Here is a 27,964-nt window from a genome sequence, read left to right as displayed (position 1 = left end):
ACCTACCAGTATGAGGTTGAACGGAGGGAGGAAAACAGAACCCTTGATGGAAACCCCTGCAAACATTAGGAGAATATACAAGGTTCATATACATAATACTCTGTGTGGATTGCAAGCAAAAGCTCCAGCACCGCAAGGTAAGAATGCTAAGCACTGTGCCACTGTGGATAAGGTAATGCTTTTCACCCCCTAGGCTTTCCCTCCCTCTCAGTCAGCTGGGATACTGTAAGAATTACTCTGAAAGCATGATCAGAAGGCTTAATTAAATACAGATATCCATGGGAGCCCAGCTAATTATCCAGCTCTGCTATGTATAACAGACGCATTTACTGTACTTACTATAAGAAAGCAGGTGCCAATCAAAGCAGCTTTCAGCTTCACGTCAAGGTCTGCTGGAAACTCTATTCCAAAGTTATCAGCATTAGTGAACACCTCGTTTACAAATCCAGACCAGTATTTGGAAATCTTCCCAATCATTGACTTTTCTTGTAATGTTTTCACCTACAGAATAATTAAACAGAAAGTAAAGATATTGTCAAGAGGCATTTCTTCCTTCATCTTCTCAATCACATCAAGGATATTCAGTAACTGTGTCAGTGTTCTACAACTAGAGCTCTCCTACGTACTTACTGATTAGCAAAAAGAGCACATAAAATGCGCAATTCAGTATATACTAAGTAGCCAAAAGTATGGAAGTATGACGATATTACTGGTAAATATAAGTCCTTGAGTTAATTTCTTCTGTAATGTAAAAATTCATATTCAATTTATATTATGTTTCCATGGTATATGCTGGTTGATAACCAATATGGTCATTATGAAAGCCTCTTCAGGTAAAGGGGTAACTTGAAACTCTTGGGCTCCCGGTAAATCTATAACAGGGTTCCCCACCTACTATGAAACTTAAACAGTATTAGTGTTTTTTTATATACCAAAGACACTTTTGGACCCTCTCAGGCATCGATGTACTTCTTATAGGCTGTGCCCCTGAACTCAGGGGTTGTGACCCCCTATTCTCATTTGCAAACTGTACAGTCTTTTAGTGATGCAGTACGTTCCCTGGATTTTATGTGAAGGTAGGAAAAATTCCAGTTGAAGAGACCGTAGAACTAAAATGTCCGATATTGTCACCAAGATGTTCTAAAAACACAGAAGGTGAAAATATATATATATTTTAATTGGCAGAAAAGGAGAAATGAATTATATTTAATAACAATTTTTGCATCTCACTGGGAGGTGTTCTTAAATATGAATAGTAAACTCTTTTAGACTCTTTCAAGGAACTTACCATCACTACTTCTTCAGAATGCAAGTTCCATAGTTTCACTGCTCTAACAATAAAGAACCTCATTCTATGAGGATGTAGAAACTTTCTTTCTTCTAAATGTAGTAGATTTATAATCTTGGCTATAAATATGGGCATCGCTACAAAATTCTCTATATTGTCCATTCATATATTTGTTCCTATAGAAGTTATTAGGTCATTTCTAAGCTGTCAATTTCCAAAGTCAGCCTAAAGGTCCAGATGAGATGGCTGCGTGGGAGAGCGGTCAGTAATTTGTGATCTCTAATGGGACTAGGTCACATGTCTTGGCAGGAAAAAATGTTCAGGCCTGCTCGAGTACACTATACCATGTTCGAGAACACTGCTGGTCCAAGTGCTGTATGTGAGCTACAAGTAGGTCAGGCCTGCTCAACTTGTGGGATAGCAAGGCTGTTTGTAGAGGCCTGGGGGCCAATTAGGGGGAGGGAGAACTGTGCAGCTGATACTCAGTTAGTCATTCAGTTCCTTCCCATTTTTGCCTTTGATTGTACCGTTGCGTACCATGAAAGGTTTTTGGGCCATCTTGACCTGTGAGAATAGGCCTCAGATATGGCCTTTCATATCTTTTGGTTCGAGTTGTTTGCAACGCTCATTCCAGTCCATTTCCTTGTCTTTCCTTGCCGCTCGCTGAAAATCAGTATTTAGTTGCCGAACTCTGTCTTTGTGGCCGGCCGCCTTTCCTGCTTTTCTTTTATCAGCTATTCTGATAGAACTTTGCACAGGTAACAGATGCCATAGTTCTTAGGTGTAGCATTTCTTCACCACTTATATGAACGTTGAGAATGAGCTTGTCATATCAACTGTGTAGTTTAATATTGAGAAATTGTATTAAACATCTTTCCCCATAAAATCTTAAAATGATGAGGAAGGCCCAATGCACACGGCGGGTCGGATTCCACATGCTGAATCCTGCAGCTGAATCCAACCCTGTGCCCGGTCGGTGACCCCTGTGTACCTGGCTGGATTCTTCATAATCTGTATTGCGGATGTGCCAGCCGGTGCACCAGCGCACATGCACAGTACAGATTATTTCATGCTGTTGCTAGGTGATGACACGGATTCTGTGACCTTTCCACAATGATGATTGCCAAAGGGCCACGGATTGGACAGCTTCCATTGACTTCAATGGAAGCCGCCCGTGCGGAATCGCACTGAAATGGAACATGCTGCGATTTTACCTCCGTAAGCAAAAAAATCACAATTGATTTCCAGTGTTTTTGCAAAACTGGAGTGGTTCTCCTTAAAGCGGCCCACTATTCCAGGAGACAAAATTTGTCCTGGGACTAGAGAGGGGAGTAATATAACTTGCCATTCTGCATTTGTGGTTATGCACTGCTGATACGACGGTTTCCAAGATGGCCTCAGCCCTCCTCTCGCTACTGAATCACAATAGTCCAAGACAAGTCACACTGGTGCATTGGGTAGTCAGGGAAGTGCCACAGGCCTCTTGGAAGACTAAAGAATGGCCTGGGAAATTGGAAGACTGTGGCACATCAGCATAAATGAGGGGTGACAGGTAATATTCTCACCCCCTCTTTAGTTCCTGGTCGATTGGAGGGTGGCTTTGAAATAATGCTCAAACTGTGATAAACCTGTGACAAACAGGTGTGTGGACTCAGTCGGCATCCAATGAAATTGGCCCTTGAGTGTGTGTGAGTAATGTGGGTAACTGCAAGTGGTCTACAGTAGTATGGAATATAATGCTGTGTGAGCCGCACATTGGGTTAGCCTTTGAATAGGCAACATTTCCATTGAAGGTGTTGTCAGCAAAATAATACAATGACTCCCTGTTTGATGCACTGTAAATATCCTTGGCATGTACATGATGCTGTGTGAGTCGCACATTGGGTAAGCCTTTGAATTCTGCAGCCAGCCGTAGGTTTGTTTTTCAGCAGCTAAGTTTTAGGTCAGAAATATTCTTTATTCTTATCTTTCTGTTCAGTCAAAATGCGGTTGTGATTGTTCTCCTAGTGCACCACACACAGCACAATAAAGCCTTCACTCTTATTTTTTGTGGCAGGATACCAGAACCTTCCTAAAGGTAACATATTACTGGCAGCTCTGAGCTCATCATATCGTAATCTCACAGAAAGGGAATATTTAATGTGTTTTTTAGTAAAATCTTCAAAGCTCAAAGCAGACGTCTTTGCCTTGTAGGCTGCTTTTAGTTTCAGATTTTCCTCACTACACCTGCAAAGCATGCTGGCTTCGGTGCCAACAAAAAGAACTTCAGAAACAAAGAGCCGTTAGATAATTAGATGCAAAACCATGAGCTGGTGAATGTATACGAAGGGTTCAAGAAAAGTCCTGCCTGTCAATGGTAAGTTTATAGGAATTGTTAGGTCTACAGATTGGCATAAAATAAGGCTAGGCATAAATGGTAAATAATTTGTCTATTTTCCTTTGCTGAAGGTAACAGCATAATATACTGTGTTAATATGCTGCAACTCGACAGTAATACTAAAGGATTAGATGGCCTTTTTAGAAGACATTCCATTGTAATAAATGGTACATGATATGTCTAAATTAAGTGAGCAGTAAACACGAAGTACAATGCTTCGGTATGTAAATGTTTCCGGGCATTATCAGAAATAGATATACAGTATATATGTGTCACATTAATCAGAGGAAGCTTTATATTCAGTATACTCATTTAAAGGGGCTTAAGCACTTATAAAACCAGACTCAGTCCTATGTGAGAGCACGTGGGTGTGATCATTCCTTAAAGCGAACTTGTTACCATCCAATTTTGTCTCATCTTAAAGAGGACCTGTCATGTTCTCATGCTAACGAGGCCGGCTGCATAGCTTTGCAGTTGTGGCCATGCTGACTGAAACTATGTCTTTCTTTTGCTCATACTCACCCTGTTCTCTTCTATTGGTTCTTCTTGCATTTGGCTCCTGACACTGAATGTGTCAAGTGGGCAAGTTCCACTGCTGACGGTCAATCAAGGCTGATGTCATCAATTGACAGTGCGCAGTGGGGATCGTCAATTTGACACATTCACAGCCACTGGAGCCAAATCTAAGAGGCCATATAAGGAAACGGGGGTATCAACAAAAGGAAGACACCATCAGAGTCAGCAGAGCTGCAGCTGTAAAGCTATGCAGCCAGCCGTGCTGGAGATGACAGGTCCTTTATAAAGTGAATTATCATTATTTATCAGAATGTGTTTTTTAGGTCCAACATTCTGTGCTTTTTAATATGTCTTTAGAGTAGTCAGAGCACATACGCCCACTGTCTTAAAGGTCTAGCACACATCCTGCAAATCTACCCCCCTCTGTCCAACTCTGCCTATATCTAGGGCCTTCCCCCTAAGGAAGATGTCTAGGCTTTAGGTCTTCTGATTCTAGTTACAAGTGTCAGTTATTTGTTCTGAGTTCTTGGTCCTGATTCTAATTTCTCTTGACTACTCTGCATTCTCCATCCCTGACCCCGGCTACATTTATAGGGAATACTCTCTCTGCCGGCTGCCTGCCCTGACTCGAACTGTTTATCATTTAGCACCTGCTCTGCCAGTCCTGACTGCTTGCCTCATACCCATAATGAAGTTTATGCCTCCTGCCCTGACCTTGGCAAAGTCTTCTAGATTTGTTTCTGTTCATATGCTCAGTTACTGCTTAGCCTCTGTTTATATAATGGGGGTATAATTTGGTTATTCAGTTGCTCCTTTTATATGACTTCCTAAATTGGATTACAATATATAGATGTATATTCTCTGGTCGATGGTGACCTATAGTGGCAACATACCGTATATGTGTCTGTTTTGTCTTTTCTTTTGCATTAGCTTTAATGCTGATTGGCTGTGGTCACATTAGTGTTGGCAGTCTCCTACGTGAGGAAGTGATTATGGCAGAGTACGAGAAACCTCGGAGGAGGAAAGAGCAAATTGAGAGGTCCCTCATCTCTGTGATTTTCTGTATCAGACCCCAGGACGAAGTGGAGTGATACGTAGTACCCAGGCCTATTCCAGAATGGATCAAGGCGCTGATTAACCCTGTTCTATGAGCATGATCCGCTTAGAGACTGAACTTCGTGTTAGGTTGTGACAACCTAGAACTGATTGTTTACAGCCCAGTGGGATTATTGTACCTTTTAGACACAACGAGAATCTCACCAGATTGTTGAGCATCATGCAGTACTTGTTCAATTCCAGTTAAGTGAAACACTGAATGATACGTGCATGAGTCTGTGATAACTTCTATTCTGGCTGAAACTGAACTCATGATTCTTGTTCAACGTTCAGTCATTGGCTTGCATTTAAACTGAATGATGTCGTTCAGTTTTGCTAGTTTGAACAATTATTTGAATGATAATTAGAGATGAGCGAGTATACTCGCTAAGGACAATTACTCGATCGAGCATTGTCCTTAGCGAGTATCTCCCCGCTTGGGAGAAAAGCTTCGGCTGCCGGTGCGGGTGACAGGTGAGTTGCGGCAGTCAGCAGGGGGGAACGGGGGGAGAGAGGGAGAGAGAGATCTCCCCTCCGTTCCTCCCCGCTCTCCCCCGCCACTCCCCGCCCGCCGCCGGCAGCCGAATCTTTGCTCCCAAGAGGGCAGGTACTCACTTAGGGCAATGCTCGATCGAGCAATTGCCCTTAGCAAGTATACTCGCTCATCTCTAATGATAATCCTTTGTCTAAACACAGCACATCACAGCTTCGCCAGCACCTCCAACCGTAAGTGCGTAACACACATCTGCAGGGGCTACTAACATGGGAGTGTCCTGTTCCTAACCACCAAACTGTTCGCTGACTTGGTGCCCCTCCTTGTGAGATGAAAGTCATTATTGGTAATGAAACTTCTAGGCATAAATTCCTCCCTCATTACGAGGAGATTAGGTAAGAGTAGTGTGTAATACCAGTTTGTTGTTGGAGAATAAACCTTTATTGAAGCAAGATGGTGTACAATGCTATGTTCTTTTTATGGAAAGTACCTGCTTTTAGCCATGTGATCGGCAATATTATGTGACCCATCCACTAACAGCTCTCTTACAGGGGTCACCCAAGGAACAGTTGCTTGCCGCCAACCAGTACCCTTAGGCAGGGCACTTATTGACCACCTATCCTGTTCCACCAATACCTCTGAAAGCCCCTGCTACGTCCACCCCATTGAACCAGGGGTCCTTCATTCACACGCTCAGTTACTGCATAGCGTGTGTTCGCATGCTCAATTGCTGCATCCTGGTCTATCTGTAGAGTCAACCGCCACATTACTAATACTGTTTAATAGGTAGTGCAAACTTAGGGTCCTTTTACACAGGCTGATAAATCGTTCAGATTCCTGCATTCAATGGGAATGCATGCATATCATTCGTCATGCAGATTATGCATGCATGAAAATGAAACAATGATCGGCCCGTGTAAACAGGCAGCCAATTATCTCTGAATAGCTGCCTGTTTACTGTGAATGGAGGCGCGCGGGGGAAAACAATCTCCTGCCCGCTTCACCCCATTCACTAAGTGATGCGTGTAACTGTGTAAAAGCACAGGAACGATCATCACTGGGACGACCTAGCGGGCATCTGTGCCACCACATCCTGTGTACAAGTGCCCGTAGACTGGACAGTCTTTAAATGCCCGTGATCTACAAGAGTGGCTCTGCTGAATGATAAATCTGTTGAACTTTAAGACTGTCCAGTTTAACTTTATACCATCTTTTAGTTGGTGTAGTTTATGACAAAAATTGCACCAACCTTTTTTTGGGCAAGTTATGCTGCAATTTGGCACATGTTCCTTTTTCCACAAAGCCACGCCCCTTTGTCAGACGTGCCAAAAAACAAAGGGCCTGACATGTCTAAAACGCATCATAAGGCCGGCTTCACACATAGCACTTTTTGGAAAACATTCTTGCAGTTTTTGATGCAGTGTTTTGCGCCAAAGCCAGTGGGAAGGAGCAGTACAGACTAGAGATGAAGGAACTTACTCGTTTCGAGTAATTACTCGATTGAGCACCGCCATTTTCGAGTACTTCAGTACTCGGGTGAAAAGATTCGGGGGGCGCCGGGGGGCGGAGAGAGGCGTGGCGGCGCGGGGGGTAGCAGCGGGGAACAGGGGGGAGCCCTCTCTCTCTCCCTCTCCCCCCCACTCCCCGCTGCAACCCCCCACTCACCCATGGCGCCCCCCGAATTTTTTCGTCTGAGTACGGAAGTACTCGAAAATCGCGGTATTCGGGCAAAAAAGGGGCGTGACCGAGCACGTTCGCTCATCTCTAGTACAGACCTTTCATTCGGAGTTCTCACTCTTTTTTAATCCACTTCTGGCTTTATCAAGAACTGCAAAAATGTTTTCCAAAAAAGGCTGTGTGTAAAACAATCCTAAATGTGATACAAATTGTGCCAAAAATTCTTAATAGTAAATTTGCCCAAAAATGCTTAAATAATACTCGCCAGCTATCTGTAAATTCCTGGGCAGCTTTTAAAAATAGGGAATCTTTTTTGGTAATTTCAATGAAGAAAAAAGCATCTGACCATAATGTTTTAAAGCCATTCTCACACACAGCGTCGGTAAAATGCCGCAATTTTACTGGCATTTTTTATTACTGCATTCAGCGTTTTTAATGCACCCTATCATTCTAATGAGTGATGAGGTGTGTTAAAAAGTGGTCCAAAATAGAGCAGATAGCGCTAGAAAATTGCGGCGTTAGAAAACGTCACGTTGGAGTGCAAGTCTGAGAGGTCCCATTAAAATCAATGGGAGTGTTGTATCACCATTAGTGCGGCGTTCAAAATGTAAAAAGTCTATGTGCTAGAGTGGCTTTAGGCTGGAGGAGCTTATAGAAAATACTGTGATTGTAATTAACACCATTTGACAATTCACATTAAATACTGCTCATATCCGTAATCTGACACGTGGACATAGAGCACTTACATTAAACTTCAGCCGTGACAGCAATGCATACAAGTGCAGAAAGTAATACTTTCTAACATAGTTTGTTGGCAGAATGTGTAACTGAACTACATATCAATATTAAGTGTATCAGTCTAACTTTACTTAAACAAGGAGTTAAGGTGACCTGTGTAGTGCTGGGTCTCCCTTTATAGATAGTAGCAATAAGTGATTGCTTTAGGCTAAAATCAGGCGTAAGCGGCTCAATGCAATAAAATAGTATCATAGACAAGAAATGCGCTGGACCCATGCTGTTGTTTGCGTTACATTTTACATCCCCATTATTTCCTTCAGACATAATAGTACAGTGAACCATAAACCAGTTAATACTCTTGGACTCAAATGAAGAAATACAAGGTAATGGGTAGAACAACATTAATATTCTCACTATGGGGCACGCAGCCCACAGAGTGTAGTCTAATCTGGTCATTGCACTTTATTGTGGATAATAAAATATATGATTGCATTGGAAGTGGTTATTAACAGGAAAATGGTGGAAAGGTTAACTTATAGTGACAGCGCTACAATTGTTCCTTTGACACTGCAGTTACCTTTTCATCTATGGGCACAGAAAGGATGTGCCAACCAATTCCTGTAGCTTTACCATGTATAATATTCACACTGATATATGATCCAAATATGTTTAAGTTTGCCACTAATTCTGGGTAAAGAAAAATGTTGTATAGTTAAATTGAAGAGGTGACTGTATGTGGTCTTTGATCCACAATTGTGGTTATATAGATGTTTTTTGTTTGTTTACACTCGTATGTTCATAGAGAAGTTGTAATTTAGCATTTCCAGATCAAGCGATGCCTTCTGCTGGCGGCCGTGACTCTCATAGTCCTGGCTACGACTTGCCTTTTCTACAATGCTTGTTCCATCTGGTTGCCATAGAAACAAGCATTTCTCCATTTGGTAGGACTGGGAGCCTAAAAGTGATGTCAACCTCACCACCTCATCTATTGATTAAGGTACCTCCATTGTATGGCTCTGGTTCCTGATTAGTGATCCTTAGCCTGACGCTGAACTTGACTTGGATGGCACTTATGCCTCACTCCTTGGATGTTGCTTGGTACCTGTTGTCCTACTATTGTTTCTGACTTCTGCCCCATCCTTTGACTATATGTCCATCTCATCCTCCAACTTTTCACACCCTGAATGCTTTCTTGGTGACCACCCTTGGCTACACTACAGTTCCTCCAGCACACATGCCTCCAATCAGTGACCATGGACCACAGTCGAATCTAGCAAAGTCTACACTTCCATGTGGAAGAAAGAAAAAACATGGGTAGAACATACAAACTCTGTGAAGATGTTGTCCTTGGTTGGATTTGAGCCCTGGACCACAGCACAACAAGTCAACAGTTCTCACCACTGAGCCACTGTACTTTATAGAAACACTGCATACATGGAACACAAGTTAAAGTGGTTGTCCCATCTTGAAACCCCTCATGTAAATGAGACCTGCTAGCAATTGTGGGTCTGGAAGCTGTGGAAAACCCACATTTTCCCAGCATTAGCTCTTGAAAGCGAAATCTACTAAGGCATAGTGCTTATTCAAGTCAAGTGTGTAGCTACTAGTACAAAGGTTATAGACGTAAATGTAGCCCTAAGGTAAGAGTACCTAAGGGGGCCCAAAGGCCCATCTGTTGCAATAGAAGATACCAGTATTATAAATGGCACATGAGATTTACAGACGTTTTATGTTGATCTTCTGATGGGCAGCCATGTATCAGATGGTTAGGCTGAGTCCGGTAGAGTAGGAGCTGCTCTTTCGAATATCTCACTATTCTACCTAACTAGAGAAGGGGGAAGAAGGGTCCTGAGCAAGAGAGCCTTCATTATGCCTATTATGGCATATAGTCAGGGGTTGTCCTAATAAGACAATGGGGCATTGTGCACAGTGGGAATGGAATGTTGCTGTATAGTAGCAGTAGCACTAAGAGAATGATGTATCTTCACCAATTTTATGCATTATATTGACAATAGGATCTAAAAATTAATATTTAGTGAGTCATACCTCAAAATTGACATCACCTAAGCAACGAAATGTTAAATATGGACCAACAATCTTCAATACATCTTCCTTACTCTCATTTTGAACTGTGAACTTTGGCAAAAGAGGATCCCATTTCTGGACAATGAAGCCAACAGTTGTCCCAGGAGGAGCTTGTACTTCAAGCTAAAAAGAAAAAAAAAGTTCAATTAACCATATTGCAGAATGATGTCTAAATTCATCTAGAACAGTAACTTTCAATACCCTTGACATTACCAGGGGGCTGTCACTTAGAGCTGATTGTCAAAGCAAACCGCTCAGCAATATCTTTCTTCAGCAATATGTCCATTATAAAACAAAGAAAGCTGTAATTTCCACTCTGTGTGTCAAAAACCATCACAAATGTTGTAAAGTGTTTAATTGTGCACAAAAATACATTACTTAAAGCTCCATGCATCTGAATGAAACGAGCGAAGTAGCTGTGTACATGCTATTGTATACCATATGTACATATATTTACTTTTTTATTTCAAGAACTTTTTCATTTCATTCTTCAAATAAGATATATATTTGTACAAAGAACAAGGCAGATTAGTGATGGCTGTTTAAATAGTAAGAAGAAACTTTCTGACAATGTAAAAATAAATGGAAGTTTCAAGACATCTGAAAAAAAAGAATAGCAGGAGTGAAACTATAGAGAGTGCAGAGACTGTTCTTTTAACCAAGCCCTGGAGCTTGACAAGGCCTAAAACTTCCCTCTGCCCATGTGAGAAGAATAGCATTACAAACGGCATGGGAGTCCTGCTACAGGTGTGCTAGTAATGCCACAGAGTTTCAAGTTACACCTTTGGAATGGAGCACTCGCTGGATTAAAAGTCTTTTTGGGAATAGAAGGAATGTTGATGATGAAATAAATGAAGAAATTTGCAATGTCCAAATCTACTAGTACGAGTTTCAGGTGTCACTGTGAGAAGGTACAGGTCCATAAAATGGAAGAATCTGTCTCAAAATGTCCGCTCCGGCTACAATGTGCTCTTTTGAACCTGGCTACTCTTCTTTCAATTGAGTATCCTGGTTCACAGGGGGGAGGGGAAGGCATAGGTGATCTAGGTATTGCAGATCAGCTATTTTTAAATTGTTTGCAACAAGATTCTGATCTTTTTGAAATAGAATATCAGCATGATTGTCTAGTAGTGATGCAACAAGAAAATGTAAGTTTTAAGAGGTTACTGAAGCCCCTGTTAACAATGCATATTTTGAGTTGTTTTTTATAGATGGTACCAAGGTGATGGACGACTCCACATCGGATATACACAACAAGATGTCCTAAAAGCAGAATGCCTCCGCATGTTTCAGGACAAGAAGCGGTACTGAAGGCCCTCACTGAGGCGTGTAGAGTGGTAGAAGGTAAGATGGCAACCTTTTACACTGACTCCCGGTATGCATTTGGCATAGCTCATGATTACGGCCCAACATGGAAGGCCAGACAGCTTGTTACCTCAGCAGGACAGCCAATTAAAAATGGTGCAGCGGTGCAGAGTCTCACGGAGGCCCTACTTACTTCTACCTGACAAAGTAGAGAGCTCACACCAATTCCTGCACCAGAGAGACAAGAGGCAACGCCATCACAGACCACAAAGCAAAGGCAGCGGCCCTCAAGCCATGGAAGAAAAGAAGAAAAGAAGAATTTAACAATAACTTTGGACTTTGACTAAACCTTGGACTTTGATATGAACTTGGACTTTGATAAAAACTTTGGACTTTGATATGCTAAAGACTTTACAGTTACAAGCCAGCAAGAAAGAAAAAGACAAATGGACTAAATATGGGAGCAGCAGAAATGGGACGGTGTATGGCAAACAGTCAACAGCACTTGCCCAGCACGGTCCCTGTGCCCCATGATGGCCCAGCTGATGCACAGAAAGACACACCTATCAAAGCAGCAATGATGTCGACGCTTGAACGAGGACGGGTGACCCCTGGGTTTTCTGTAGCTGCTGCATCATTATTTGTCCAATTTTGCATGATCTTTGCCGTAAGCAACAGGGCAGAAGTCAATTTGCCACACAACATTTGCCTAGACCACTCTACCCATTTCAGGGATTGCAAATTGGCTACATTCAGCTCCCACTTGTTGGGAAGTATGAATATGTGCTTGTTGTTGATTTCTTTTCAGGTTGGAGACCTACCCTGTTACCAAAGTAAATAAGCAGGTAACCGTACAGAAGCTCATGAATGAGGTAATCCGCAGATATGGGGTACCAGAAGTGATTGAGTCAAACAAAGGTACAAATGTCACAGGTGAAATAATGCAATACATCATGTCTGCTTTGGGTATATTCCAGGCTTTTCACACACCCTACCGTCCACGGAGTAGTGGGAAAGTAGATCCATGGGCAATGAAGGAAACGGGCAAATCTTGAATTGAGTGTCTTCCATTAGTTTTTCTTTTTCTCCGGAGGATACATGCCACAGTAGCCAAGTTTGGGAAATGATTCTCTTGTTAATTTTGTCATAGGTCTCTTCAAGGAATTGTCAATAACGCATTCTGTGGTCTCTGCTTCTCTCTCAGGTCCTACAGACGAGCGTCACAATCTGAAACCAGGTGGCAGGTTTGATCCACATGTGTGTATATATGGATGCGGTCGGAGTGCCAAGGGGGGTGCCGGATGGGTTTGAGGCCAGGGATCAGGTTGGGGCCGGATTTGAGTCCCTGTTTGGAATAGTAACCATCAATAAGAATGTTTGTATATATATTACAACCAGCAGGGGTTCGTGAGCTATACAAGAGATGCACTTTAGGGGCTTGCTGATCAGTTGGGCCCCACGGCCACCATGGCTTTCCGGAACCGAGTGGCTCTGGATATGATGCTAGCCGAGAAAGGTGGTGTTTGTAAAATGATTGGTGAAACTTGCTGTACGAATATTCCAGATAATACAGGCTCCACAGGTAAAGTGACTATTGCAATAAAGAAATTGGCCACATTGTCAGAAGAGCTGAAGCGTAATTCTGGGATAACTAACTCCTGGGATGAGTGGTTTGCATGGACCTGACAATGGAAACAATTCTTAATGCAGATAGGAATAGGGATTCTGGTTACTCTTATCATACTCCTGCTACTTTCTGTCTGTATTGTACCCTGCATAAGACGCTCCTGTGCTAAGCTTACAGATCAGATGGTGCCTGTTGCTCCCGTGTATGTTGATGCAGAAGCCCCAGGCGATGGCTATATGCCTATAATACAACAAAGCGATTTGTCCCCTTATGGATCTGTCTCAGCAGAAACAGGGGTGACCACTCTAGTCTCCCAGCCATTAGAATAGAGTAGCATGTGTGTTGTAGATCCCTTCTGTGTCTATTAGGTCTTCGCGTTTAGTTAGCTAGGATTAATTGTCGGGGAAGGGATTAGCCCTTGGACAGCTGACCAACAATGATAGGTAGGGCATAGATCATAAACTAGAGATAGGGAAAGCAAACCTTACCCCGCCCAGTAGAAGTTATAAGGTATTGTTTATTTTGAGACAGTTTCTAGGGGGGTTTGAGAAGGTACAGGTCCATAAAATGGAAGAATCTGTCTCAAAATGGCCGCTAGATACAAAATGGAGCATTACAAGATGTAAATAAGCTTGTGCGTAGTGAAACAATAATTCAAGCAGAAATAACTTTACAGCAGAATATTCGGTGCAATGTCTAATGATTTGTTTTTATTCTTCCGAGAGCCAAGCCTGAAAAAATCGTTATCAGAAGAGACTCCCCCACGCCCTGAGCTCTGGGAAAAGAACGAATCGTGCTAATAAGATGCTGCGACCATCCAAACTCACAAGGGAGGAATAATCATTTGAAGGACATTTCACATATTTATTCTCACTGCGCTGATTGTTGAACAAAGCACAATTCTTGATGTTTTTCTAACCCAATAAGATTAACCCCATGACTAATGATGTATTCCTTTCCTGTATTAGAACTATACTCAGTCAATAAACGCTCAGTGTACGCGCCTTAAGCAGAGTGGGCTGTATACTTGCCGCGGCTCATCTCTACGTATCTGTGGGAACTAATTACTATAAATCATATAGTTTTTGGCCTCCCTGATGCATCAAGGTACAAACTAATTTGGAACCCAAGGCTTGAAAGGTTAATGTGACCGGTCATGTGTAACGGTCCTTAACAACTGGACGGACTGGACTACTATGGGTCAAGTGGCAATGTTGCAGTTTGTACGTTGACGTATCAGCAACACACCAATCCCACTGGATTTTTTGTGATCGAGTCATGGCTTCAGCAACCTCCAACTGCAATGTGATCATACTAATTTGCGTTATGTTGCGATGTCAGAACCTATGTATGTGCAACCAGCCAAACAGGAGGGAGTGAGCAGCATAAAATGGTGGTTATCACGGTGGCATAGTTGCTTCTCTCTCACACAAACGGAGGTATGCAGTCTGAAAAATAATAAATTGTCTTTTGCGTGCTACCCACAAAGTCAGACAGGATAAGGTGTTAATTCTCAGTTCGTGACGGCAGTCCGTATACAGACCAAGGTCTGTGTTGGACAAAATAATAATAAAAATGAGAAAAATAAAACGTTTCTTTCCCCTGAAGTCTAGTGTGGTACCTCAGTGCGGATGTTTGGTGGTGGAAAGGGACTAAAGGAGGCAGAATGAACAGTGAAAACCATTTATTTCTTTAGAGAAAAGGAGTCTTTGAGCTTCTTCTATACAATCAGCATTACTTTACTTTGAGGTAGACTTTACTTTCCATTACATTGATTCTTACAAGTGCAGACTGAACTTGTCTAGGTGAAGTGTGGTTGACCAACAATCAATTGACTTTTTTTTTTAAGTGACATTTGCATTATATTACTTCAGAGTCCACATTCAATTATGTAGTGTACAGTCCTGTACACTATATATGTAATCTATCAATCTATTCGCATACAATGCAGAATTTTTCATTTACATTTCTAGCCCAATATTAACAGATTCCATGAGACACCTCCCAGGATCAAAGTGATCACAAAACCCTTAAATGAATACTTTCAGGTGTGTAGTTTCCAAAATGGTGCCTCTTCATGGGGGGGGGTTTATGGCACCTCATGGCCCCCGCAAACCCGAAATGGTGTATGGAGAAAGTCCTAATAAAAATGAGGCCTCAAAATCTACAAGGTGCTTCTTCATTTCTGAAGCCTGTGTTTGAGTCATATTGTACACGAGGGCCGCACTTATGATTTTTCTAAATATTGAAGAATCGGGGTAATAAATACTCAGTTATGTTCCTCTGTTAACTCCAACTGTGCTACAGAAAAATTGTCTAAAGTAAAATTTTTAATTTTCGCCTCCACTTTGCTTTAATTCCGGTGAAATACCTAAAAGGTTAACAAATTTCTTAGATCCCATTATGAATACTTCCAGGGGTATAGTTGTGGCAATGTTTCTGTGGGGGGTGGGGATCGGCAGCAATATAGAGGCTCACTCAGTCCATGTAAGTGTCCGGATAACTTTATTTTCTTGAGTTCAGCATTGTAACTGAAAACCCAGTGATAATCCACAGCCAATGGGAGCACATATGCTGTGTGCAATAAAGAAAACAAACGCTTGCCTGTCAAGACGCTTACCAGACGGTAGTTTTCTCACTTACTACTAACGTGCAGCAATTGTGAACAAACAGCAGAAGCCCACTAGTGTAGATGTGCTCACTCCAGGCTCTGACTTTCAGCAGCAGTGCTTCCCCGCCTTCAGCCTCCTCTCAGCTGCCCTCTCCAGAAGTAGCTCCAGCTCTCTATGGCCACCTGCAGACGGCCGGGTCGGATCCCCTGCGAGAATTCTCGCAGTGGGATCCAACCCGCGCCCCTGCAGGGACCAGTGTGGCTCTCACCTTCTCCCGCAGCTCCAGCTCTGTGATGTGCCGGCTGCCGGCCCGCCGTTGCATGCGTAGAGCAGAGCAAAGGTGCCGGGAGTGACATTTCTGTGCGGGCCTCTGCGACTTTCAGCAGCAGCGCTGCTCTGGCTTTCCGCCGCAGCTTTGCTCCAGTGTAGCTTTGCCTCACTGAATATGTCTGGACATTTTAGCTCCTCCAGACACACCTGCACAGCTATCCCTGCTTATTAGCACACCTTTCAGTACACAGAAGGGCTGTTTACAGCCCCCTGCAGGCCATTCTGTGTACTGCCTTACACAGTGTATAGACTTGAACGAAGTGGCCGACACTACAAAGGCTAATGATAGAGGGATCATAGTTAGTGGCATTACAGAATTACAGGTGCATTTAAAATCGATTAATAAATAAACCTTCACTATACTTCCTCTATAAGTATCTATGCTGGATCTTCTTATATTTTATTCTAAATACGAAAGTGCTCGTGATATATATGCCAACAATTCCCAGTACTTCTAAGACTGGCAGATGTTGAGGCCGGTCATGTAGAGCTATGGTACTGACAGGCTGAATAGCTTCCTGCTGTGCTTGTTGCGACATACAGACAGAACAAAGAGTCTGAGCAGGAGAAAATCTGAAAAACTATATATAGATATACAGACTGACACACACTATATATATATAGTCTGAATGACTACAATAGAATCCAATGCTTTGGATGGTCGCAATTTTGCAGGATTTTTTGACACGCCTCAACAGCTGCGTATATATGGCCGTGTGAAGAAGTCTCATGAATAATCTCATGGTGCATCATAAATTTTCATCATGGGTCGGAACGTCTTAATGGTTCACATTTTTTCAGTTTACATTCACATTTTATATAGGAATATGGTCATAGTGATAATCCTGTGCACTGTGGGTTTTGCGGGTTTTCCTCATTACATTGTTTACATCTAGATAAGCCTAATTTGCTAGAATCAAAGGTCATGAATACATTCGCTAATTTCTTTCACTATTATGTAGGAACTATCCTTACATGAAACATATATTGAAGCTATTTGTATCCTGGCTATGACAGTTTAGAAATGTTTAACAGAAAACATGTACAACTCATCACAAAAAAGCAGTAATAATAAGAAGCGATCAACACAAAGTCACTAACCTCTTGCAAGTAGCAGGGAAAGCAGCAAGTAATGCACCTCAAGGGTCTAATAACTGTGATTACTTCCCGGCCAGCGTTATTAGCAATGTGCATGGTAAAAGGCCGCAATGGTCCACACAAGTTTTTATTGAGGTAGATATTTTCCTCTCTTGCAAAATAAAGTCTTTGTCCAAAGTTGTCTTTTATTTCATACTTGTTGCTCTTCTCAGTTCCAAGAAAACCTAGAGAAGCAAAAACAGACAAGATATGAAGCTCACATACATCAAGTGAATGACAAAGGCATGAAAGGTCTGGATTCTCTCTGATTGCTATTATTTACATTGCTGTATTATGTATGATCAAAGCAATAGTCTTCATTATAGAGCAGGACCCCCACATGCAGGTGGATTCAGAGACAGAGCAGAAGTTGCAGTTAACTATAGCATTCCATACTTGGTAGCTAAATTAGAGTACAGTCATTTTACCTTGGCACACTTTAATTCGGCGGACTGTTTAAAATACTTGGCAATGCAAACTATAATACTTGACAATACAGACTCTGGAATCTTGGCAACACTATATCAGTTTGCCGGCACTTGCCTAATCAAGTCTTAGTCTGTTTGAATATGCAGTATTCTCTCTATATATTCAAAGTCTTGTAGTTACTTCTCAGGCCTTGGTCACACGAATTCATGAATGGGTGTGAGTGAGACCTGCCTCTGATTGGCTCAGCGCTGAGCCAATCAGGGGCAGCTTTGAGTCACACCCCCTTCACACCCACTGCAGGCCGGCCGCGCTGAACTCCGGCTGCCGGGACAAGGTGAGTATATATATTTTTTTTATTTTAACACATTTCTGGATGAATTGCAGGGAAGGGCTTATATATTTAAGCCCTTCCCGACAATTCATCCAGCGCTGTCCGGCAGCCCATTGCTTTCAATGGAGCCGGCTGTATTGCCGGTTCCATTGAATTCAATGGGCAAACATCGTTCTTCTCTGCCACAGCTGTTACAGCTGTGGCAGAGAAGAATGATTTGTCTAGTATATGTTCTCAATGGGGTCGGCGCTGCTGCCGCCGGCCCCATTGAGCGCATATAGAGAAGAGAACAGGAATCGTAGATCGCAGATAGGTGCGATCTGCGATTTCTGTTCTATAATTTATCGGACGAGCGCATAAAAAGCGCTCATGTGTCCGATACCATTGCAAAGCAATGGTTTTAAAAAATCGCCGGACACATGCGCATGCGCAAATCGCGCGAAAAATCGCCCGTCTGACTGAGGCCTCAGGTTTACTCAGTGGACACTCTCAATAGATCTCTAAGTATGCACCAACAGTGTTTTAATTAGGCACTTCTACTCTCTCAGCACTACAGAGGGTCCATGACCAGAGCTCCCGCAGCTACAGTTGTCCAACTAACCAGGAACCTTTTGGTCTGACCAGGAGGCTCCAGGGAATTTCACAGCTTTTGCACTCAAGCTGCACCCAACCTTTTCACAACAGGTTTCTAGGGTTTCTCTTGTGGCTCAAAACTCAGGCCACATGCAGTCTTGTACTGCCTTCATGCTGCTCACTCCCTAACAACAATTTTAATACCTTGCCACACCTTTTACAACAAAACGGGCACCACCCTGCAGGGCAATATGTGCTCTACCATTCATCTATTACACGCATATGCCCCCACCAGAATGGTACCCAGTGATGTTCAATCTCCAATGGCTCCAGTGACTGGGATCTAGACCACACATGCAAGGTCCATAGGGGCCACAACAGAGACTGTTACAATATCCTAACTGCATAGTCACCCACAATCATCAGCAACAGTCATAACAATAACCATCACATTTTTCCTCAGTAAACATTAACACATACATAAATCACTTGCATGATGCATACTAGATATGCACAACTTACATGTACCTCAACAGCTATGCCATAATCATCATTAACTAAAGTTTTTCCTAAAGTAAACCCTAGCATTTCTATCACTTTCTTACATAAACATTAGTGTCTATGCCACTTTCCTAAATGAGCATTAACATTCTACCTCATCCCTCTAAATGAACTCTAGCAGCAAGTATAGTATTTACCCAACTTCACTGGGTTAACTTATGCCCCTTACACATGGCCATAGTAGTATGGTTCTACTATAGTTCCGAAGCAGAATTAGGACATATGTAGTATGCATATATGAAACTATCCTCATTGTTTCCTTTTCTGTTGACGGACAATGTTCCAAGAACTGTTTTTACACGTGATGCTTCTTGGATATCCAGTGCAAATGTTATAAATGACCAATATAGATTATTATAGGATGTGTCATTCCCTCCATTCAGAAGTAAAAGTAGATTGTATCAGTGACTTTATTATGAGATCAGCAAATGATTTAATACATTTTAATGTAATTCTTAAATTTATAATTTAATTACACTGCTCAACAGCATTTTGCATCTGGTGTGCAATATATCACTTCTTATGGATTTTTGGCTGTAGAATCCGAATTTACCATGAGAAATGATGTATCACTTAAGGTTTTTATGTAATTTAGATTTTTTCATTTTTTTTAAAAAGGTTTTTGTGTTTGTGCTCATTTTCTGGTGAATTATTTATATAAAATTAAATCAGTGACTAAGCTAAACTCTTTATTTGAATGTAATACACAGTGGATGAAGTTCTAAAAATGGTCACTAGAGGGCAGAACAATGTAGTTGAGCAGGAAGGTTACCGACATGAGCCTATCTGTACTGCTGCCCTATAGTGTTTGCTGTAATCTGCATGAAGCACTTCTCCTCATTCTTACCTCACCATATCAGTATTTTTTGAGTTTCATTCACAAATACATTACCAGAAAAACACTATTGAGTTCTTAAGGTTATTTTTTTTTGTATTCAAAACCAGACAGTATTTGTCAATACTGTATTATTGTCTATGTAATAGTGCTATGTATCTCAGGAATTTGACGTGATAGATAGAATATGATTCTTCCACTAAATTCAGCACCCCAAAATAAGTTAAATCAACCTGTTTCCAAACCAGATACAGAATTTTTTTTTTTTTGGGGGGGGGGGGATTTGTTGACCAGTGTTATTTTCCCTCTATATTTCCATTAGGTGAACAGTATTTATATGCTTTTACTTTTTCAATTACATTTTGAAGGGTATCTGACACCAGGTGTATGCTGTTCTATCTATCTAGTGACAGAGACATTTATTCCGGTGAAAGGTTGTGTACTTCATTTAGGTTAGTAGTTTTCATAAAATCAGCTTTTATCAGCTGCAGTTGGAAATGAGCATGTAACCCTCTCCATTCTGTGCATACGTCCTGTAGTCTTCAATAATCAAGAGCTGCAGCCGCCGCTTATTCTTCCTATTTATTATATAGGGAGAAAGCTGTCAATCGGCAATGAGAAGGCCGGGTTAACTGGCTGTTCATGAGTACAAGGATTCACTCTGCAGCTGATTTTATGAAATCTACAGTACTGAATCAAATAAAGTAAGTCACGCATTGCTGAAATCATGGTCTCCGTCACTAGTATATGCTGCTCTTAGATAGGGCAACATAAACCTGGTGATAGATGCCAATGCGTTAAATTTTGAAGAAAATCCATCTATCTATGAAATTTATTCTGAAGTGTAATTGCTTTACCCTTATGATTTAGGACATGCTGTTTCTCTATCATTTTGTAATTTAGCTCGGCACTATTGGTTAATTTTTTTAAGCAATATTTAAATTCTAAACAAGTAGCTAAGGCAAAAACAACAAATGTGAGTGATGAGTGGAGCATTACGAAAAGCCTGAGGGATGTTTCACAGTTCCTATCATGGAGAATCCATCAGTGAATATTATATTAAATACAAAATATGCATCCCACAGTGATCGACCAAGCTTGATTTTTTTTTTACCAACCTCCTCAATACCTGGTTCTGTTTTTGTGCAAGGAAACCATTAAATAACCCAGTCTTTGTAAAGAAAAAAACTGAAGGCATCAAAGTTTGTATAGCCGTAGGCATGATTATCTGCGTGGAGTCAGTTACAAGCTGGGCCCGTTCTCCTGTGGGGTCCTTCCGCTACATTGTTTAATACTTGTCTCCTACTAAGACACAAGTCTTAATTGAATCTTAGACAAAATGCCCTTTTGTTAAATCTCACTCTCGTCATGTACATTATCTCTTTCATATTCCTTCCTGAAGTCTGCCAGCTAATTGGTGGCACTTTTCTGTAAATACAACTAGCATTATGACAAAAGTGAAATATTATAAAAATGCCCACGTAAACGGTGCCAATGCTTTGTGATATGCAGAGATGCGCAGTGATCCAAAGTGCTCTCATTTAAAGTCAATTTAACTTTCTCTGGGGTGCCAAGCTTGAAGTCATTTTAATACTATAAGGAACTGTATATGAAAATGGATGTGAGGGAGAGTGGATTGTGTACACATATAATGATTATGCATTTTACATGATTAACGTATCTCTAGACATTTGGAGCATGTATGTCACATAATGGATTTTACTTTCTAAACAAGATTTGAAACTTTGCTTTGAGGCCCCTATGAATATTATATTAGGGTACTGTAAGGCCCAATGCACACGGGCTAGAGATGAGCGAACACCAAAATGTTCGGGTGTTCGTTATTCGGAACGAACTTCCCGCGATGCTCGAGGGTTCGTTTCGAACAACGAACCCCATTGAAGTCAATGGGCGACCAGAGCATTTTTGTATTTCGCCGATGCTCGCTAAGGTTTTCATGTGTGAAAATCTGGGCAATTCAAGAAAGTGATGGGAATGACACAGTGACGGATAGGGCAGGCGAGGGGCTACATGGTGGGCTGCATCTCAAGTTCACAGGTCCCACTATTAAGCCACAATAGCGGCAAGAGTGCCCCCCCCCCCCCACTGTCAGCATAAAGATCGTCCTCCTCTGGCACAGCTGTAACAGCTGTAGCAGAGAAGAACGATGTTTGCCCATTGAATTCAATGGAGCGGCAATACAGCATGTTCCACTGAATGCAATGGGCTGCCCGCGATCGCAGGATGAATGGTCGGAAAGGGGTTAAATATATAACCCCTTTCCTGCAATTCATCCAGAAATGTGTTACACTAAAAATATATACCGGCGTATAAGGCGACGGGGCGTATAAGACGACCCCCCAACTGTCACCTTATACGCCGGCAATACAGTGGAGCAAAGAATAAAAAGCATTACTTACGTTTTTAGATGATCTGCGGCGCTCCTGCAGGCTGTCACTCCCTCCTGGTCCACGGCAGAGTATTGCTTTCTCTATGAAAGGCTTTAAATCCCTGCCTCCAGAAAGACACGTGCCTTCAGCCAATCACAGCCAATGACAATGATGTCATTGAATGGCTGTGATTGGCTGTGTTTCTGGAGGCGGGGATTTCAAGCCTTGAAATCCCCGCCTCCAGAAACACAGCCAATCACAGCCATTCAATGACATCATTGTCATTGGCTGTGATTGGCTGAAGGCACGTGTCTTTCTGGAGGCAGGGATTTAAAGTCTTTCGTGGAGAAAGCAATACTCTGCCGTGGACCAGGAGGGAGTGACAGCCTGCAGGAGCGCCGCAGATCATCTAAAAACGTAAGTAATGCTTTTTATTCTTTGCTCCACTGTATTACCGGCGTATAAGGTGACAGTTGGGGGGTCGTCTTATACGCCCCGTCGCCTTATACGCCGGTATATATTTTTAGTGTAACACATTTCTGGATGAATTGCAGGAAAGGGGTTATATATTTAACCCCTTTCCGACCATTCATCCTGCGATCGCCGGCAGCCCATTGCATTCAGTGGAACATGCTGTATTGCCGCTCCATTGAATTCAATGGGCAAACATCGTTCTTCTCTGCTACAGCTGTTACAGCTGTGCCAGAGAAGAAGGATTTGTCTTCTATATGTTCTCAATGGGGTCAGCGCTGCTGCCGCTGGCCCCATTGAGCGCATATAGAATGCATCCATAGCGAACCGCGGGAGGGGCAGACTTTCATATCAGGCGGACACCTGATCTCCCCAGCCACTCACAGCAGGGGGGTGGTATAGGGCTTAAACGTTGCAGGGGGAAGTTGTAATGCCTTCCCTGTCTTTATATTGGCCAAAAAAAAGCGCTAACGTCTCAGGGAAGAAAGTTTAAGTAACCCGGACACCGCATGGTGTTCGTTACGGATAACGAACATACCGAACACCCTAATATTCGCACGAATATCAAGCTCGGAAGAACACGTTCGCTCATCTCTAACACGGGCGTATTTGCACGGCAGGATCCGGAGCGAGCGTTCTCCTCCAGATCCCGCGGCAAATACTGCCCATAGACATGCTGTGCAAGATGCTTCTACATGCCCATGAGCGGAAATCAACTGCGATTTTCAGCTCGCAAGGGGAAAATCTCAGCATGTTCTATTCTAGTGCAAGCTTCGCAGAGACAGCTTCCACTGCAGTCAATGGAAGCCGTCTGACCCGGCAGCGAGTCGCCATGGTTCCGCATCATTGCCAGCGCGACTGCGAATCATTCTCTGCACTGAGCATGTGCAGTGGCGCAACAGCCGGCACATTCGCAGAGCAGAGAGAGAAGACAACAGGTACGCGGGTCACTGCCGGGGCACCGAGTTTGATTCCGCTGCGAGATCTCGCAGTCGGAATCCAACTCAGCCATGTGCATTCAGCGTAATATGAGAGAAATACAAATTGAACAGCGAACCAGACTTTAGTTAATAATAATAATAGCAATCACCTGCATTTACACATTGCATGCATGTTACGCAGCACTTTACATCAATTAAAGGAGATGTCCCGAGGCAGCAAGTGGGTCTATACACTTCTGTATGGCCATAATAATGCACTTTGTAATGTACATTGTGCATTAATTATGAGCCATACAGAAGTTATAAAAAGTTTTATACTTACCTGCTCCGTTGCTAGCGTCCTCGTCTCCATGGTGCCGACTAATTTTCGCCCTCCGATGGCCAAATTAGCCGCGCTTGCGCAGTCCGGGTCTTCTCCTCTTCTCTATGGGGCTCCGTGTAGCTCCGTGTAGCTCCGCCCCGTCACGTGCCGATTCCAGCCAATCAGGAGGCTGGAATCGGCAATGGACCGCACAGAAGCCCTGCGGTCCATGAAGACAGAGGATCCCGGCGGCCATCTTCAGCAGGTGAGTATGAAGACGCCGGACCGCCGGGATTCAGGTAAGCGCTGTGCGGGTGGTTTTTTTAACCCCTGCATCGGGGTTGTCTCGCGCCGAACGGGGGGGGGGGTTTAAAAAAAAAAAACCCGTTTCGGCGCGGGACATCTCCTTTAATATTGGTTTTTATCCCCATTGGGGCTCACAATCTGTAGTTGCACTTAGGTGAATTAATTTGTGGTCATTGATACCGCTCATTGGTTATGTAGCAACGTTTCAGATCTATGGTCCTCCATAGGAGTTACATTAGATGTAGCATGTCTTGGTGGGATCTTGAAAATAGGTCATCGATAATATAATTTCCAGAAAAGCCCTTTAAAAACTCTGTTAGATTGTCAGGGCTTATACTCCTCACCACAAGAATATGATGTACATTTCTTTATTAGACTTAAGCTCATTAAAAATGAAAATTATAGGTGCACATACCTTTATATATTTATTTAGTCTGGGGTATCTATTTACCAACAAGTATTTGTATTCCAAGTTTTCTGACTTTTACCATTATTTTAAGGCTCCTCTGTAATTTTCAAGATTATTTTTGTACCATTTGACATGAAAGAATATTTACGTTGCTTACCTCCCAAGAGTTCCACCTCCTGGTGAATAATTATGTGCTGCATCTATAAAATATATAAAATCAGTTGTGAATTTAATATATTAATGATGTATACCTCAATGTATTGGTACTAGAGATGAGCGAGCATACTCGTCCGAGCTTGATACTCGTTCGAGTATTAGGGTGTTCGAGATGCTCGTTACTCGTGACGAGTACCACGCGATGTTCGAGTTACTTTCATTTTCTTCCCTGAGAAATTTGCGCGCTTTTCTGGCCAATAGAAAGACAGGGAAGGCATTACAACTTCCCCCTGCAACGTTCAAGCCCTATACCACCCCCCTGCAGTGAGTGGCTGGCGAGATTAGGTGTCACCCGAGTATTAAAATCTGCTGGCCCGCGGCTCGCCACAGATGCGTTCTCACTTAGCTGAGGGAAAGTGCTGTTGATGCCGGGGCTGCTATAGGGAGAGTGTTAGGAGTGATTTTAGGCTTCAAGAACCCCAACGGTCCTTCTTCTCTATATGCGCTCAATGGGGCCGGCGGCAGCAGCGCCGACCCCATTGAGAACATATAGAAGACAAATCATTCTTCTCTGCCACAGCTGGAACAGCTGTGGCAGAGAAGAACGATGTTTGCCCATTGAATTCAATGGAGCCGGCAATACAGCCGACTCCATTGAAATCAATGGGCTGCCGCCGATTGCGGGATGAATTGTCGGGAAGGGCTTAAATATACAAGCCCTTCCCTGCAATTCATCCAGAAAAGTGTTAAACTAAAAAATATATATATACTGACCTGCTACCGGCAGCCGGAGTTCCGCACGGCCGTCCTGCAGTGGGTGTGAAGGGGGTGTGAGTCAGACCTGCCCCCTGATTGGCTCAGCGCTGAGCCAATCAGAGGCAGGTCTCACTCACACCCATTCAGTGGGTGTGAAGGGGGTGTGAGTCAGACCTGCCCCCTGATTGGCTCAGCGCTGAGCCAATCAGGGGGCAGGTCTGACTCACACCCCCTTCACACCCACTGCAGGACGGCTGCGCGGAACTCTGGCTGCCGGGAGCAGGTCAGTATATATATATTTTTTAGTTTAACACTTTTCTGGATGAATTGCAGGGAAGGGCTTATATATTTAAGCCCTTCCCGACAATTCATCCCACACTCGCCCACAGCGCATTGCTTTCAATGGAGCTGGCTGTATTGCCGGCTCCATTGAATGCAATGCGCTGGACAGCTCCGCCCGATTTTCGGGCGATTTTCGGGCATCGGTCACGCAATTTGCGGATGCTCATCCGTCATGCGATCCGCAAATCGCGCGAAAAAACGCCCGTCTGACTAAGGCCTTAGTCAGACGGGCGTTTTTCGCGCGATTTGCGCATGCGTCCGGCGAATTTTTTATCGGACACATGAGTGCTTTTTATGCGCTCGTCCGATAAATTATAGAACAGAAATCGCAGATCGCACCTATCTGCGATCTGCGATTCCTGTTCTCCTCTCTATATGCGCTCAATGGGGCCGGCGGCAGCAGCACCGACCCCATTGAGAACATATAGAAGACAAATCATTCTTCTCTGCCACAGCTGTAACAGCTGTGGCAGAGAAGAACGATGTTAGCCCATTGAATTCAATGGAGCCAGCAATACAGCCGACTCCATTGAAAGCAATGGGCTGCCGACGATCGCGGGATGAATTGTCGGGAAGGGCTTAAGTATATAAGCCCTTCCCTGCAATTCATCCCGTGATCGTCGGCAGCCCATTGCTTTCAATGGAGTCGGCTGTATTGCTGGCTCCATTGAATTCAATGGACTAACATCGTTCTTCTCTGCCACAGCCGTTACTGCTGCGGCAGAGAAGAACGATCTTTATGCTGACAGTGCGGGGGGGGGGGGGGCCCACTCTTGCCGCTATTGTGGCTTAATAGTGGGACCTGTGAACTTGAGATGCAGCCCAACATGTAGCCCCTCGCCTGCCCTATCCGTTGCTGTGTCGTTCCCATCACTTTCTTGAATTGCCCCGATTTTCACAAATGAATACCTCAGCGAGCATCGGCGATATACAAAAATGCTCGGGTCGCCCATTGACTTCAATGGGGTTCGTTACTCGAAACGAACCCTCGAGCATCGCGGAAATTTCGTCGCGAGTAACGAGCACCCGAGCATTTTGGTGCTCGCTCATCTCTAATTGGTACATCATATACTTGTTGCATTCCATGTACTCCATCCACAAGAAAATCTCCTATGTCTTTTATACTTTAAGGGGGTGAACTCATGAACACAACCCTATCAAGCTATGTGGATATGGTAAAGGTGTAAATGAGTGTAAAGCAATAATTCTTAATTCTAATCTTCAAGTATCCTGAAACATGTCATGATTCCATGATTTGACGATATCGTATAGGCAGAACACCTGTGACTATTTCTGAGGTCCTATGCAATACTAAGGAAGTCCTGAAAACATGGCCTGCTTGTCACGGGTACTTGAGGACTGGAGTTGAGAAACGCTGGTGTAGAGTTCCTGGTGAAAACACAAAAGTTAAAGGGGTTGTCCAAAATAAAACATTTCTATAAAAATAGCTCTCCTGTGGCCAAAACATAACAAATAGATGATACCTCTCTCTGCTCCCCTCTGATCTCTGTCATTGGCTGCAGTGGCAGGTTTAGGGAACGTCAGGGTATAACTGCAGCATATAAGCAATTTCTCTACAGGAGAGACCCAGAGCAAGGAACTTGCAGGAACCGAGGAGAGGTGAGTATCAGCTCTTTGTTGTGTCTTGGCTGTGGGGGAGCTGTTTTTAGAGAAGTTTTATCTCAGATAATCCCATTAACATTTTTTTCCCCCAATGATTCACCAGGTTTTCTCAACTCCAGTCCTCAAGTACCTCTGACATGCAGGCCATGTTTTCAGAATTTCCTTAGTATTTCTCAGGATCTCAGCAACAGCCACAGGTGTTCTGTCTATAGACATCCTCAAATCATGAAATCATGACATGTATCGGGATACTTGGAGAC

The 27,964-nt window shown here is 43.1% G+C and overlaps 1 protein-coding gene across 1 annotated transcript; it reads right to left on the bottom strand.

Moving 5' to 3' along the window:
• Positions 1–2: 2 nt before the first annotated feature.
• Positions 3–25,027, bottom strand: LOC136626507 (phospholipid scramblase family member 5-like). Its single transcript, XM_066601575.1, has 5 exons — positions 24,985–25,027; positions 17,245–17,465; positions 10,231–10,392; positions 340–501; positions 3–56 (listed from the first exon to the last, which is right to left on the bottom strand). The coding sequence occupies exons 1-5, from the start codon at positions 25,025–25,027 to the stop codon at positions 3–5; spliced, it is 642 nt and encodes a 213-aa protein (XP_066457672.1).
• Between the last annotated feature and the right edge of the window lie 2,937 nt (positions 25,028–27,964).

The sequence above is a fragment of the Eleutherodactylus coqui genome, chromosome 1, assembly GCF_035609145.1.
Source record: "Eleutherodactylus coqui strain aEleCoq1 chromosome 1, aEleCoq1.hap1, whole genome shotgun sequence".
NCBI lineage: Eukaryota > Metazoa > Chordata > Amphibia > Anura > Eleutherodactylidae > Eleutherodactylus > Eleutherodactylus coqui.
This window is presented reverse-complemented; position numbering and strand designations above follow the sequence as displayed.